Source organism: Trifolium pratense, linkage group LG7 (genome assembly GCF_020283565.1).
Source record: "Trifolium pratense cultivar HEN17-A07 linkage group LG7, ARS_RC_1.1, whole genome shotgun sequence".
NCBI classification, from domain to species: Eukaryota; Viridiplantae; Streptophyta; class Magnoliopsida; order Fabales; family Fabaceae; genus Trifolium; species Trifolium pratense.
This window is the reverse complement of record NC_060065.1, coordinates 10591622-10607064: the sequence shown is the minus strand read 5'-3', so window position 1 is coordinate 10607064 and position 15443 is coordinate 10591622. Positions and strand designations below refer to the sequence as shown.

The 15443-nt window shown below is 29.7% G+C and overlaps 1 protein-coding gene across 1 annotated transcript; it reads left to right on the top strand.

Annotated features, from left to right (window-relative positions):
• Positions 1 to 1318: 1318 nt before the first annotated feature.
• LOC123896899 (inducible nitrate reductase [NADH] 2-like) lies at positions 1319 to 5985 on the top strand. Its single transcript, XM_045947322.1, has 4 exons — positions 1319 to 2395; positions 2562 to 2702; positions 2790 to 3022; positions 4481 to 5985. The coding sequence occupies exons 1-4, from the start codon at positions 1444 to 1446 to the stop codon at positions 5786 to 5788; spliced, it is 2634 nt and encodes an 877-aa protein (XP_045803278.1). The 5' UTR covers positions 1319 to 1443; the 3' UTR covers positions 5789 to 5985.
• The last annotated feature ends 9458 nt before the right edge of the window (positions 5986 to 15443 follow it).

Genomic DNA, 15443 nt, shown 5'->3' with positions numbered 1-15443 from the left:
TTGTGAAAAGTTCCTTCTCCCAACATCTACTATAACGTGCCAAAATGTATTTCATGCTAGTAAAAATAAAATAAAAAAGTAATGACGTGACAACAAGAAATTAGCATGTTCCTTGAAAAGAAAAACAAGAAAATAGCAAGTTTAAAATTCATCCCAATATTTTTTATTTTATTTTCTTATGTTTAATTGAAATTGAATCCAGAATCTCTATCATATTGTTCAAATCCTTCACCATTAGACAAAACACAGTGGCTTAAATCCATTCCATTTTAATTATTATGTGGTTGTTCTTTTTTTTATTTTTTTATTTTAAACAGCTCCCTTTTGTTATTATTCACTTATTCCCAAAGAAGAAAACAATGTCAATTGCTGGAAAGGACTTACTAAAAGGATTTTTTATTTTTTTATTTTTTTATTTTGGTACAAACTTACTCAAAGGAATTTATTTACGCTAAACAACTATAATAGCACGGAACATACGTGATCATTACTTATATTTTGTATAAATAATTAAATATTTGTATTTTTTTTACTTATAAATATTTGTATCTTGTTAACTAGTGTCTCTAATTATAAAAGCACTAAAAAATTTATATTTAAACTTTAAAAAGGATAGATACAACACAACTTTTTGTTATATATATATATATATATATATATATATATAAATCCTAGATAGTTGTACAATTGACTATCTAAACCCTAATCCACATCACTCACTTAAACCAATGAAAACATTTCATTTAGCCGCATCACCCACTTATATTAATTAATTTTTTTTTTGGTACATTATATTAATTAATTTAATGAGTGGTACTAATTGTTATTATTATTTTGAGTTACTATTTATTTTTTTTTTCATTTTATTATTTTGTGTATTTTATTATTTTTGGTTCAAAATAGTTAATGTTTTTGCTAATAATCAATTTACTATCTATACAAATAATTTTTTGACGTTATAGTATAAAACAACGCATAAGACCCGTGCATCGCACGGATAATCGTCTAGTAAATATATATATATATGTCTTTAATAAGTGTCCTAAGTTAAACTTTCTATATTTTTTTTTTTTTTGGTTTTTACTCGAGTATTCGGCTCATTAGACCATTTAATTTGATTTGGGGTCAGTTATGATGGTTTTAACCTGATCGTGATTGTTATTTTGTAAATTAAAAAATTGCAAAGAGTGTTTGACGGAAATAAAATCACTTTAAAAAATCATTTATTATGGGAGAGGAAATAAAAACGTGATAGATTTGATTCACCATCGTCCACCATGATGCCTCTATATAAACTCCCCTCACTCTTTCATTTTTCATCACAAACTAAGATTCCATCTTCCCTTGTACCAAAAAAAAAAATAAAAAAATTCCATCTTCCCATTTTTCAAGGGGTCTTGCTAAAACACCTTGAACAAACTGTACTAATATCAATTTCTCTCGATGTCTACTTCGGTTGAAAATCGTCGAACCTACTACACTACCCTTGAATATGGCGTTGTTGAACCCTTAAAGTCAATTAGCTCAAAAACCTCTTTTATATCGAATTCTTCAAACAAAGAAGATGATGAAAATTACTTGAACATGATAAAAAACATAATCTTAAATGGAAGATCCGAAGTAGAACCTTCGGTGTTAGACCCTCGCGATGAGGGTACCGCGGATCACTGGATCCAAAGAAACCCTTCCTTGATCCGTCTCACGGGAAAACATCCTTTCAACTCAGAGCCACCACTCCAAAGCCTCATGCACCATGGCTTCATAACTCCCATTCAACTCCATTATGTTCGTAACCACGGGCATGTTCCTAAAGCCCGATGGGAAGATTGGACCATCGAAGTAACAGGTCTGGTAAAAAACCCGACCCAACTCACGATGGACCAACTTGTCAATGACTTCCCAAGTCGTGAATTCCCTGTCACGCTCGTTTGTTCTGCAAATCGTCGTAAGGAACAAAATCTGGTGAAACAAACTATTGGCTTTAACTGGGGCCCAAGTGCAACTTCCACTTCGGTGTGGCGCGGTGTACCATTGCGCAACGTGCTCAAGAGGTGTGGAATCTATAGCCGTAACAATGGAGCCCTCTATGTTTGCTTTGAAGGTGCTGAGGAACTACCAGGTGGTGGTGGGAGTAAATACGGAACTAGTATCTTGTGTGAGGTTGCATTGGATCGCACACGCGATATCATCCTCGCGTATATGCAAAATGGTGATGTTTTATCTCCTGATCATGGTTTTCCGGTGCGGGTTATCGTGCCTGGTTTCACTGCAGGGAGAATGGTGAAATGGTTGAAGCGCATCATTGTAACAACCAAAGAATCTGATAGCTATTACCATTACCACGATAACCGTTTACTTCCCTCACACGTTGATGCTGAGCTTGCAAATACTGAAGGTATTATTATTCATGAATCACGATATGAAGTCATTTTATAAAAAGAAAAAAAAAACTTAACAATTAGACCATCTCCAATGGAGAGTACTTATTTTTCACTTTCAATAACTAACTTTTACTTCTAATATCTATATTGATTTTTGATTTTATTTCAAAACTATACTAGCATGGTTCTACAAACCCGAATATATTATCAACGAGTTGAACATAAACTCTGCAATAACCACACCAAGCCATGGCGAGATATTGGCCGTCAACTCGGACACTACTCAAATACCTTATTTACTCAAAGGCTATGCATATTCCGGTGAGTTTTATTCTTATATATGTCATGCGTGCATCGATAATTAAGAAGAGTGATTAATTTGTATGTTATGTATTAATGTGAATTAAGGGGGTGGGAGAAAGGTGACAAGAGTTGAGGTGACGATCGACGGTGGTGAAACGTGGAAGGTATGCAAATTGGAGCATCCGGAGAAACCAAGCAAATACGGTAAGTATTGGTGTTGGTGTTTTTGGTCATTAGAGGTTGAAGTGTTAGACTTGTTTGGAGCTAAAGAGATTTCAGTGCGTGCATGGGACCTGGCTAACAATACTCAGCCTGAGAATCTCAATTGGAATCTTATGGTAAGAATGAATATTCGATCATATAATTAATTAGAATCTAATTTATAATAATTCTTAGTTTAAATTTTTTTTTTCTCAAACAACAATATGATAACCCTCAATGATAAAAAGGTCAGAAGATTATGAGGTGACAAGTTATATAATATATAATTATAAGGGTCTTGTTAACATGTGCCCTTAGGGCACATGTTAAGATATACCAAAATAGAAATTCATCATTTAATGATACAAGAAATTTAATGCTTCAAAAGTTAAAATGCACAAATTAGCATTTAATAATTTCTATTTTTACTTCCTTAACATGTGCCTTAAGGGCACAAGTTAACATTCTCCTAATTATAATTATATGGTGAGATAGAAAAGAGAGTACCAAGATAGAAGGAAGGGTAACTATAAACAATAATATTTCCGTACCATAAAACTTGGTTTGCTATTAAATTAAAAAGACCTTATTTTATGTTATTAAACTTGTACCATAAACAATAATAGTGTATGATCAAGAGTCATGACCACCAGGTCAAGGGGCACAAGACCTTATTTTATGCCACCATAAAAAGTGCTTCACCTTAAACTATAAAAAGCCGCCCGGTACTATTTATTTTGTAGGGCAGGTCTTATTTTATAGACAATCAAAGTCAACAAAAAGAATTCACCACAACGCCAAATAACTATATTGATGTAGTGAATTATTTGAGGATTAAATTCAGTTTTAACTCCTTATTTTGATTGAATTTGAATTTTAACTTCCCTATTTAAAAATTTAGAATTTTAGGTATATATTCGTTATTTGAAAATAAATACTTTTTCCTTATATTTTATTATTTGTTTTATTGAAATTTTTACTTGTATTTTTCTTAGTTTTTTACTAACAATTAATTTTATACTACTTTATAGTATTTTTTTATTTTTTTTTTAATTTTATGGTATTTTTATTTATATTATGACATTTTTAAAAATTGGGGTTAAAATCCAAATTCAGTCAAAAATATGTAAAACAAAAATTCCATATTTTAAAAATACGAGGGTTAAAATCCAAATTTAGTCAAAACAGGGGTTAAAATTTTCAAATAGAAGAGTCAAAATCCAAATTCAATCAAAATAGGAGAGTCAAAACTGGATTTAAGTCAAAATTTAATAACACTTTTTTTTTAAGTAAATCACTTTGATGTATAGAATTATTAAGTTCTTATATTTTGTAAGCCAATTAAAAATGTTTGGTCATGTAAATACAATTTAAATTGTAGCTATATAAATTTGATATTTTGGAATAAAATTTCGAACCTGCAATTTCTCACTTTTTTTATATTTAATGCGTAAAATTTTCGTCATTAGACTATTTGAAGCAAAATAAAGAATTTACATTTTAATTTTGCTTGATACTTTGATGTACCGAATTCAATTCTCGTCATTAGACTATTTATTAATTGTGTCTGCATTTTTACTTTTGTAATGTTACAGGGCATGATGAATAATTGTTGGTTTAGGGTAAAAACAAATTTGTACAAACCTCACAAGGGAGAGATTGGCATAATGTTTGAACATCCAACTCAACCAGGAAACCAATCTGGTGGTTGGATGGTCAAACAAAAAGAAGAAGTTGATAAAAAATCATCGATTTCAGACCTAACTCCTATGAAAACAAATATTGTGTCCTCATCACCTCAAACAAACACTACTAGCTCAAAACTGTACACCATGTCTGAGGTGGAAAAACATAATAACTCTGATTCTGCTTGGATCATCGTAGACGGTCATGTCTATAATTGCACTCATTACCTCAAAGACCACCCTGGAGGAGTTGATAGCATCCTCATCAACGCCGGCACTGATTGTACCGAGGAGTTTGAAGCCATCCACTCTGATAAAGCAAAGAAAATGCTTGAAGATTACTTGATTGGCAAGCTTGTAACCAATGACACCAATGGGAATAATGTTGAAATCACCAACAAAGTTATTATCACACAAATGCATAACAATGTGGCTTTAAATAACCCACGTGATAAAATTACATGCAAGCTTGTGTCAAAAAGATCAATCTCCCACAATGTTAGGATCTTTCGTTTTGCTTTACCATATGAGGACCAACTCTTGGGTTTGCCAGTTGGGAAACATTTATTTTTATGTGACAATATTGAAAAGAAGCTATGCATGCGAGCTTTCACTCCAACGAGTGGTGTAGATGAAAAGGGTTATTTTGATCTAGTGGTTAAGATTTACTTCAAAGGAGTGCACCCAAAATACCCCAATGGTGGCTTAATGTCTCAACATTTAGACTCCTTGTCTATTGGTTCTATTTTGGATATAAAGGGTCCATTGGGACATATTGAGTATAATGGTAAAGGAAATTTTCTTGTTCATGGAGAACACAAATTTGCAAATAAGTTAACTATGTTGGCTGGTGGAACTGGGATAACACCAATTTACCAAGTAGTTCAAGCGATTCTGAAAGACCCAGAGGATCTCACTGAAATGCATGTTGTGTATGCTAATAGAAGCGAGGATGATATATTGTTGAGGGAAGAGATGGATGAATGGGCTATGAAACATGAACGGTTCAAGGTGTGGTATGTTGTCCAAGAAAGTAAAAGAGAAGGGTGGGAGTATAGTGTGGGATTCATTACTAAAAGTATATTGATGAAGCATGTTCCAGAAGCATCGGAGGATACACTGGCATTGGCATGTGGACAACCACCCATGATTGAAGGAGTGAAATCCAATTTGGAGAAATTGGGATATGACATTAAAAACAACTTGCTTGTGTTTTAGGGTAGTGATCATGATGAGTAGATGATCATGATCATTAGGTTTTATGTATAATTGTATACTTTATTGCTTTTAGTTAAATAATTATTATCATAAATAAATTCCATCATGTATTACAAGAATTTATCCATCATGTATTGCTATTTCAAGAAATTATATATTTTTGGCATATTTTTATATATAATTTTTGGTTTTTTCTACACTACCTTTAGATAATTTGGAGTATTTATCTAAAATCAATGAGAACAAATCATATGCATGTGAAGTAAAAATTGGTTAAAATTAGTTGTGGGTAGAGTACATAAATGCAGGGTCAATTCTAGGATTGTTGTATTTTGTTTTGTTGAAAGGTGTAGTCTACCATATTTATAACTCTTTACATTATAAAGAAAACAAAACAAGCAATTATAGAAAAGTTTTTAGAAGATTATAGAGCTCAAGCCCACCAGATACTCTTATGTAGAAATTAAGAGAATTACAAATAATTTTAGAGACAAGTTAGCTGTATATATAAAGGGAGATTTCAAAAGAATTCATAGTTTAATTTGCTGTTAGGATATTAAATTTTCCTCAAGGGATGGGCAAGATTTCCTCAATGAAGTTGGTACAATGGGTAGAATCCACCATATGTTATATTGTTCTATTGGTAGAATTTTGTGCAAATGGCTTTAAAAGAGCTCTTATTTGAGTTTTTGTAAGGGTGCATTTGATCTAATAAAAAATAAGGAATTAGACAGGACAACTTTAATTTAACCTTGTTTGATTTTAAAACTGTTTCTGGTGCTAAACAAACTGAGGGTCAAGTGACAAGACAAAAACTGAAAATTTTGTCTCCCGTACTGAATCATAGAACAACTTTTTGTCCTTTGCACAAGTTGTCTAAAATATCAAAATAACATTTTCTCCATCAAACATCGTACAACACAAAATTTGTTCAATACCTTAAATGTTTGTTCTTTGTTGTTCTACTTGTATTTTGATGTACTGTTTTGTCCAACACGTACTTATATTTTACAGATCAAACGAATCCCAAAATTATAATAAATGTAACAATGGACGGGCCGAAAAGTTCGACTTAAAAAAATTGTTCATCAAATGAAGATTCACAATATTAACTTTCGATTTATTTTACAATTTCTTGTATATATATTATGTTTTTAAATTATTTTTTTATAAAATTATACTTTTAAATTCGGTCCCCCAAACTTAATTTAATGTTCCGTCCATGGATGAAAGACAAGAAATGTGAATTTTTTTTAACGGAAAATATATTATTAATAACAATTAGGTCTCTGCACAAGACGAACAGAGAACGATAAAAATGGGTTACAAAACAAAGGCGTCGTATATAAGGAGAACACCAATGAAAATACCAAAATAGACACAACCTAATTGTTGGGGATTAACCCAAAAACAAAGAAAACGAAAAAGAAAGAAAGATGAATGAAGAATGAAAAAATGAGAGAAGATGATGAATTAGAATAAGCAGAAAAATTGAATAAAGGAAAAGTAAAGTCTTATTCTTCCACAAAGGGCCTGGATTGTTTATATACAATAGGTTGTTACTTCAAATGCAAGTAACTGCATAACTACCTAGAACAAACAAAAATTAACTGAATTACAACTGTACAAAACTAACTAACTGCTTTTAAAAGGCTAAGAAAACAGAAACGCGTATCAGAACCAAAACAAAGCTTCGGAGCCTCCTATACTTCAGAACCTATATCAACTTCAGAAGTTGCGAGGTTCAGAGGCTATATTGCCTCAGAGGCTGAAACGCTTCAGAGCTTGGATTACCAATCAATTGGTCCACAGATATCAGAGTGTACAACATTTAGGGCCCGTTTGGTGCACAGGATAAGAGACAGGATATGATAACTGTATCATATCCTGCCGCAATCCAGTGTTTGGTGATACAACAGGATATGATAAGTTAATCCTGAAGCTTATCCTATCTTGTCTCTCTAGTTATAATTTTTATCCTGAATTTGAGCCGGGTTACCAGCAGGATAGGATAAGAAGAAAAAAAAATTACTGATTTATTTTATAAAATATATTTTAAAATACATAAAATAAAATTAATAAAATAATTAATTTTTAAATATATATGTGATTTTCTCACAGGGATAATTTTGTAATTTATATATTCTAAAAAATCAAAATTTTACAAAAATTATAATATTTTAAAGTAAAATGATTATTAAAAAATTGACAAATAGGGATATTAATTTAAATTTTATAAAAAGTTAAATATAATTCTTTTGCAATAGTAGTTTTATTATTTACGTATGAAATATATCATATATATATTTGGCTTATCTATCATGTATATATTATTGAGTTATTTATTTGATCATGATTCATATAAAAAATTAAACTTGATTATTTTCTCATGATTTTTATTTTAAATTATATAAAGTTATTTGATGACTTATTTATATTTTTTATTTATAAAATTCAAAGTATTACAAAATAATTTTAAAAAAATAACAATTGTTTTACAAGAGTAATTTTGTCAATTAAATATATTATATATCTTATCATATTATTATGAGCAAGTATGTATTAAAAACAAAATATAATAGTTATCATGTTTGTTATCCTGTGTGCACCAAACATAGGATATGATAACTGAGTATAACTGTTATCCTGCTGTTATCTTATCCTATCCTTATCCTGTTTTATATCCTATCCTGTCACTATGTTATCCTGCGCACCAAACAGGCCCTTAACACTTCACTAGATCTCATAGGCAAGTTACTTTTATAGGATGATCTAGGATGCTTCCCTAACAGGCATATAGTGCATGTGTTGACAGATGCTATAGCATTTGGTAGTCCTAACACCATGTTCTTTGAATTAAGCATAGACAAGCTTTTGAAATTCAAATGACCATACCTTTTATGCCATAAGTCACTATCTTTACTTTCAGCAGTTGCAACCAAGCATTCAGCTTCAATTGCGTTGATTTGACTCTTGAAGGTTCTATTCTTGCTTTGTCTTGTTTTCAGAATCAATTTGTTCTTTGAATCAAAGAGCTTCAGTGCTTCATCTTCTAGCACTACCCTGAACCCTTTCTCAAGTAACTGACCTACACTCATCAAGTTACACTTCATACTAGGCACATATAGAAATTTCTCAATCACTGCTTTCCTTCCATTGTTTCTCTGAATCACTACATTTCCAATGCCTTCAGCTGCAATGGAATTACTATCTGCTAGTATGATCTTTGTGTTGAAACACTTGTCATATGATTTGAGCACCCTGTATCAAAGTACCAAACCATGGAATCTGCTGCTTCATCAGTAATTGTCACCATGAAATTCACATCATCTTCTGATGTTGAATCATCCTATGCCACATTTGCTTCTTCTCCACTGATTTGACTTTTGTTTTTCTTTGGAGCCTTACAATCTTTAGCATAGTGACCATATTTGTCACAATTGTAACACTGAATGATGCTCTTATCATTCTTTGGATAATTCTTCTTTTTCCCTCCTCCTTCTTTTGAGGATTCAGGCTTATCTTCAACACTTTCTTTCCCTTTCTTGGACTCTTTCTTTTTCTGCCATTTTTTTTTGTCATCTTGGTACTTTTTAAACTTTACAAACAAAGCTTGCTCATCTTCTTTGCCATGGTTTCTCCCACCATGCTTCATCTCATGAGCCTCAAGTGTACTCTGCAAGTCTTCAATCTTGATTTTACTTAAGTCTTTTATTTCTTCAATTATCACCACAATGTGCTCAAATTTTGAAGTTAAAGTTCTAAGTACCTTTTCCACTTTCTTGTTCAGCAAGATTACTTCCACAATTTTCATCTGATTAGTGAGAGTCACCACTCTCGTGAAGTAATCTGCAATTGTCTCATCATTCTTCATCTCCATCAGTTCATATTGTCTCTTCAAGGCTTGTAATTTCACTTTCTTGACCTTTGCATCACCACCATAACTTTTCTGCAGAGTGTCCCAAGCCTCCTTGGAAGTTGTGAAATCTGCAATTTTCTCAAACATCTTGGCATCAACACATTGATGAATGAGAAATAGTGCCTTGCTATCTTTTTTTTGTGCCTCTCTAAATGTTGTTCTCTGTTGTGCTGTTGCATTGGTTGGTAATGGATCAAGAACTGTATTCACTTGTTCATCCACTTCTTGAACAATGAATATCAAATTCGCATGGAAATTACTCTTCCTAACAATGATTGAATCACTGCAACCTTTGATTCTCTTTCTTGGTGAAAGATCTGAATCAAAATCTCTTGGATCGTGAAAGCTCTAGATACCACTTTGTAGGGGATTAACCCAAAACAAAGAACACAGAAAAGAAAGAAAGATGAATGAAGAATGAAAAAATGAGAGAAGAGGATGAATTAGAATAAACAGAAAAATTGAATAAGGGAAAAGTAAAGTCTTATTCTTCCACAAAGAGCCTAAATTGTTTATATACAATAGGTCGTTACTTCAAATGCAAGTAACTGCATAACTACCTAGGACAAACAAAAATTAACTGAATTATAACTGTACAAAACTAACTGCTTTTAAAAGGCTAAGAAAACATAAACGCGCATCAGAATCAAAACAAAGCTTCATAGCCTCCTATACTTCAGAACCTATATCAATTTCAGAAGCTGCGAGGTTCAAAGGCTATATTGCCTCAAAGGCTGAAACGCTTCAAAGCTTGGATTACCAATCAAACCAATACTAATAGGGGTCATTTTCTAATCTCATTGTTAGAAAGACACGCCTCTAGGCAAAGTTTGATGTCTTGTATTAGCACCTAACATGCAAAAAACTAGATATTCAAATATTAGAGCTATACTGTCATGTGGTATAAAAAATTAGATATACAATACAAAATAAAATAAGAAAATGAAGCATCACATGTTTTTCAATTTTCATGAATGAAATGAAATGCAAGCATCGCGTACTAAAAAAAAAAAGAAGAAAAAAAAAGTTGAATTATAAAGAAATTACCGGAAATTTGTCAAAAAAAAAAAAATAATAAAATACCGGAAACTTAATTAAGAGCCAAAGCCAAAGCCCTTTTTTTCATGCATAAAGAGCCAAAGCCTAGGCATCTATATATTTTAGCACATATACTTTTTGCTGAAATGAAACTTAATTAGGATATCATGAATCATGATCGATCACTACTAAAATAATTGAAATATCTTGACAAAAAATATTGAAATATATGTGCTATTTCATATCTTGCTACAATGAAATCGATATCATAAAAAATAATTGAGCACTAAAATAATGTAAAAACATAACAACTTGTGATTTTTAATAAGTTAAAAAGTTTCAAGGTATTTCATATTTTTTTTTTCGGTATACGTCTCAAGCGAATATGTCATTCCCTAACGGGTTGTGGATAAAATAATTTGAATAATAAATAGATTTGACATTACCTTTTGACAAAATTTAACGTTTGATTGCTAATAAATTATTACTAATCAATGTTATTGGATGAGTCCCTCACTTACGTGAGTTACATGGTTGAAATTATTGATCATAATTTTTGTTTTTTTACAGAAATTATTGATCATAGTTTTTGTTTTTTTTACAGAAATTATTTATCATAATTGTTTAGTTTTATAGAGTTTTTTTTTTTTTGATAATCAAATGATTGTATTAATAAGGAGTACAAGGAGTACTCAATCCTTACAATACAAAAAAGAAGCTAGGAAAATTCAAATGCTTTGTAAACAACGTAGAGGATTGATGCACCAATTCAAATGTTTAGTTTTATAGAGTTGATTTATATTGTAACCAAAAAAAAAAAAAATAGAGTTGATTTATATATTTCTCTTTTATAGGATTCTTGTGTAAAAATTTCATATCGTTCGATATATGTAGGTCCGGTTCAATGTCATGTCTCAGGTGTACGATAGCATTGAACCATCAAATTTTGGAAAAAATTTAAGTCATATTATAATAGTTATATATTGTTAATCTTCATAAAACATTCGATGTGCATCAATAGATTAATGGTAGTTTAGAAGGTATTTGATGTTTTTTTGTAATTGTAAGGGTTGAAGTACACCTAATACTTCCTTAATACAAATCTTTGCTTATAAAAAAAAAATAGATTAATGGTAGACTATGATGTCATGTAATGTTAGTATTTGTAAGGTCTTTGTTCAAATCTCAACATTGTCATTTTTTTTTTGTATAATTTTAGTTCTAGTCATTTTAAATTAAATTAAAACGGTTAAATTAAACCGTGATTAAATTTTTTATGTGTCTTGTATGATATTTATAATTTAAATAGTGGATGATTCCTTTTTAAAAAAAAATGCGCATATTTTATTATGTGTTTTGTATGATATTATGGGTTTGATTATAATTAATTTCAACAGTTGGTGGTGGAGTGATTCTTTGAATTGTCTTGGTTATGTCTCGTAGTAATTTTTTTTTTTTTTTGTGTTGTTGTTGGATGCAAGTTTTGAACTAGAAAATTCTTCAAACCAAAAGCTGTCTACAAACTGGCCTTTTTTTTAATGGTTGTATTTTGGCTTGATTTTATGTCTTTTGCCTTAAACCTTGTTCATTTATATCTTGTTAGCTTATTTCTTTGCACACCTTATGTTGGAATGAGTAATTTTTATATATTATTTTTTAGCCGTCAAAAAAGAAAAAATCATTATGAATCAATCTACAAAAACTCATCATTCATTCTCAAATAGATTTTTAAGAGATTGTTTCATATAAGAAAGAAATATAATTTTTTATTTGTTTGATGTATTGCACTTTATTCTTTTGGAAAGGAAGGTGTCAAATAAATGTAAAAAAAATAAATATATTATTGTACTTTTCAAAAAAAATAATATTATAAAAATAATTTTTGATAGTTGGTTTCTATTGAAATTATAGAGAATTTTAAACGTTTGTAATGTGCTCATCAAATCATTTTTTTTTATAATTCATTAATTTATTTTTAATTATATCTTCTATCTTAGCCCGTACAAGGATGAAATTATGGATCTGTCCTTGAATATACTTCTTTTGTTTTTTTAAGTGTTGTTTGAGAATTGTGCGCACTATTTATATAACATACTTTAACCATATTTTTTATTGATATATAAAAACAAATGTTAGCATATAAGATATTGTTCAATTTGTCTCGATGAGTATTTTCAAAATATTAAATTTTCATAATTTTTTATAATATATAATTAAAAATATCAGTGATTAAAGTTGTGCATTAACATGTGCAGTGACGGAGCTAGAAATTTTGAATAACGGGGGCACTATGGGCCTGTTTGGAATTAGCTTATTTTTTAGCTTATGTAAACAACTTATACAATATAAATTAGGTTTTATGCTATTTTATAAGTTCACACCGGTGAAAATTTTCTTTTTATAAGCTATTTTATTACAAATTACCTTGACAAACTTATAATAATACATAAAAATTTACATAAGTCGTTTGCATAAGCTCAATTAAGCTAATCTAAACGGGTATAACTTTAATTTGTAGCATTAAATATGATTTTTTTTCTACAATATCCTTTGATAATTTGAGGGTATTTAGCCGAAAGAACAAGTCATATGCCTATGAAATAAAATTTGGCTAAAAGTTAGTTGTGAGTACGTTATATGACATCTTTGGAAAATGTTAAATGATTTTTTCTTTTCCAATATCATTAAAAACCAAGATAGATGCACCACTGAATTATTCTTATATGGCCACGTGACCAAATATAATTTTCTTAGTCTCACTCATAAAATTTACTTTTCATTTTATTTTTTTTATTACTTTATAAATAATCAAAAAATCATATGAGTGTGTCATTTCATGGTCACGTGACCATGAAAATCTTGCTCAACACCACTCAACCTATCAAAAAGAACCTCCTACACCCAACAACCTATCAAACATGCAAAAGCAAAAAAAAAAAAAAAAAAAACAGGGGAAAAAATTAAACAAGTTTATTCCAAGTTTATCCATATCTTCTTACTTGAAAAAAAATTAAACCTATTGTTTTATGTCATTTCATATTTATATGCCACAATCGTTAATTTTACTCAATACTACGAATTCAAGTATTTTTCACAAACAAAGTTAAAGTTGATTATTATACAATTAAAGTATATAACTTAAAATAATACACTATGTATAACCAAAGAATTGAAATCTAGTGGACTATAAACTACTATTTGCACTAATATTTATACTAATATGTATGGAGAGACTTACAATCATTAATAATAATCTCTAAACTAATATTTACATCAATATTTGTACGAATAATAATTTAAAATTATTTATAAAATTATTATTATTAATTTTAAAAAATATTTGGGCTAGGCTGTTGTGGCTATAGCCACACCAAGCCTCACACAGGTCTGCCCCTGGCTCTCTCTATATAAAAATCCTTAAAGAAATTTGTGCAGGCATGTGCCCACATACCTTACTATGTGGCTCCGTCCCTGAACATGTGTACCGTAATCTAAAACGATACTTAAAAAGAAACGGAGGGAGTAATAGAAATGTATTTTGAAAAGATAACAAAGATAACGACATGATAAAATAAACTTTTGTATTTAAAGAAAATAACGACGTGACAAATGAAAGAATATTTATCTGGCTTATTTTAAAAGGATGTGAAATTAAAATATAACGAGAGAACGATGTCAGTTGTGACAAAATAAATTTTTGTATTCAGAGAAAAAGTCATACATGTATTCCATTGAAAGTTTATGGGAGGTAAAGTAGAAGAGAAAATTTGCTCCAAAATTTGGTTAGATTTTCTATAAAATTTTTTTTTAGTTTAGCACATACACAACACACTCCATATATCGAAGGCTACTTATGTTAGAATATTTTATATTTAAATATTATATTTCAATAATTATTACATGGATATATATATATATATATATATATATATATATATATATATATATATATATATATATATATATATATATATATATATATATATATATATATATATTAATTATATTAGCTATTTATCAAAATTAAGAGACTAAATTGATTAAGTGATCAAATAAAGTTAAAAGGTTAATTGAAATTTTATTTTGAATTAATTAATTAGTTAATTGGATGTTGGCTCAAATGATGGATGTCAGGATGACAAATGAGAACTCTACTATCGCCAATATATTGTACTTAAGCAAACATATTTTTCTTCCCATCTGAAGGAATCAATGCATTATGATACCGGTTGAGGAATAATCATATGCCGCCAAATATTTTGTGTTTCAACATTACTATCAAAATGTTTTTCTCCATAGATCCAGGTATATATTCTTAAAGATCAACTTATCGATTCATTAAATTTAAACTTACTTGTATGACTATTTTGTTTCTGCACTAAAGTATAGGTCATAATATAATAAACATGTATATGAGATTAATCTTTAATGATTTAATTCCAACAAGTTATTGTATTGACAGAAAGATAGACAATGATAGAACAATATGATAACATATATTTACCCAAGATGTGATGAGAAAAAATTGCAATGAAATATGACAATACAAAAGTTACTATTTAGAGAAAAAGTCATACACTAGAATTAGGATGATAATTAGATCATGTACAACTGATACTCTTAAAGAATGGATAGAGTAAAACCTGTACTACATGCATGAAAGTGGATAAGAATAATTATCCGTAAAATTAAGTGGGT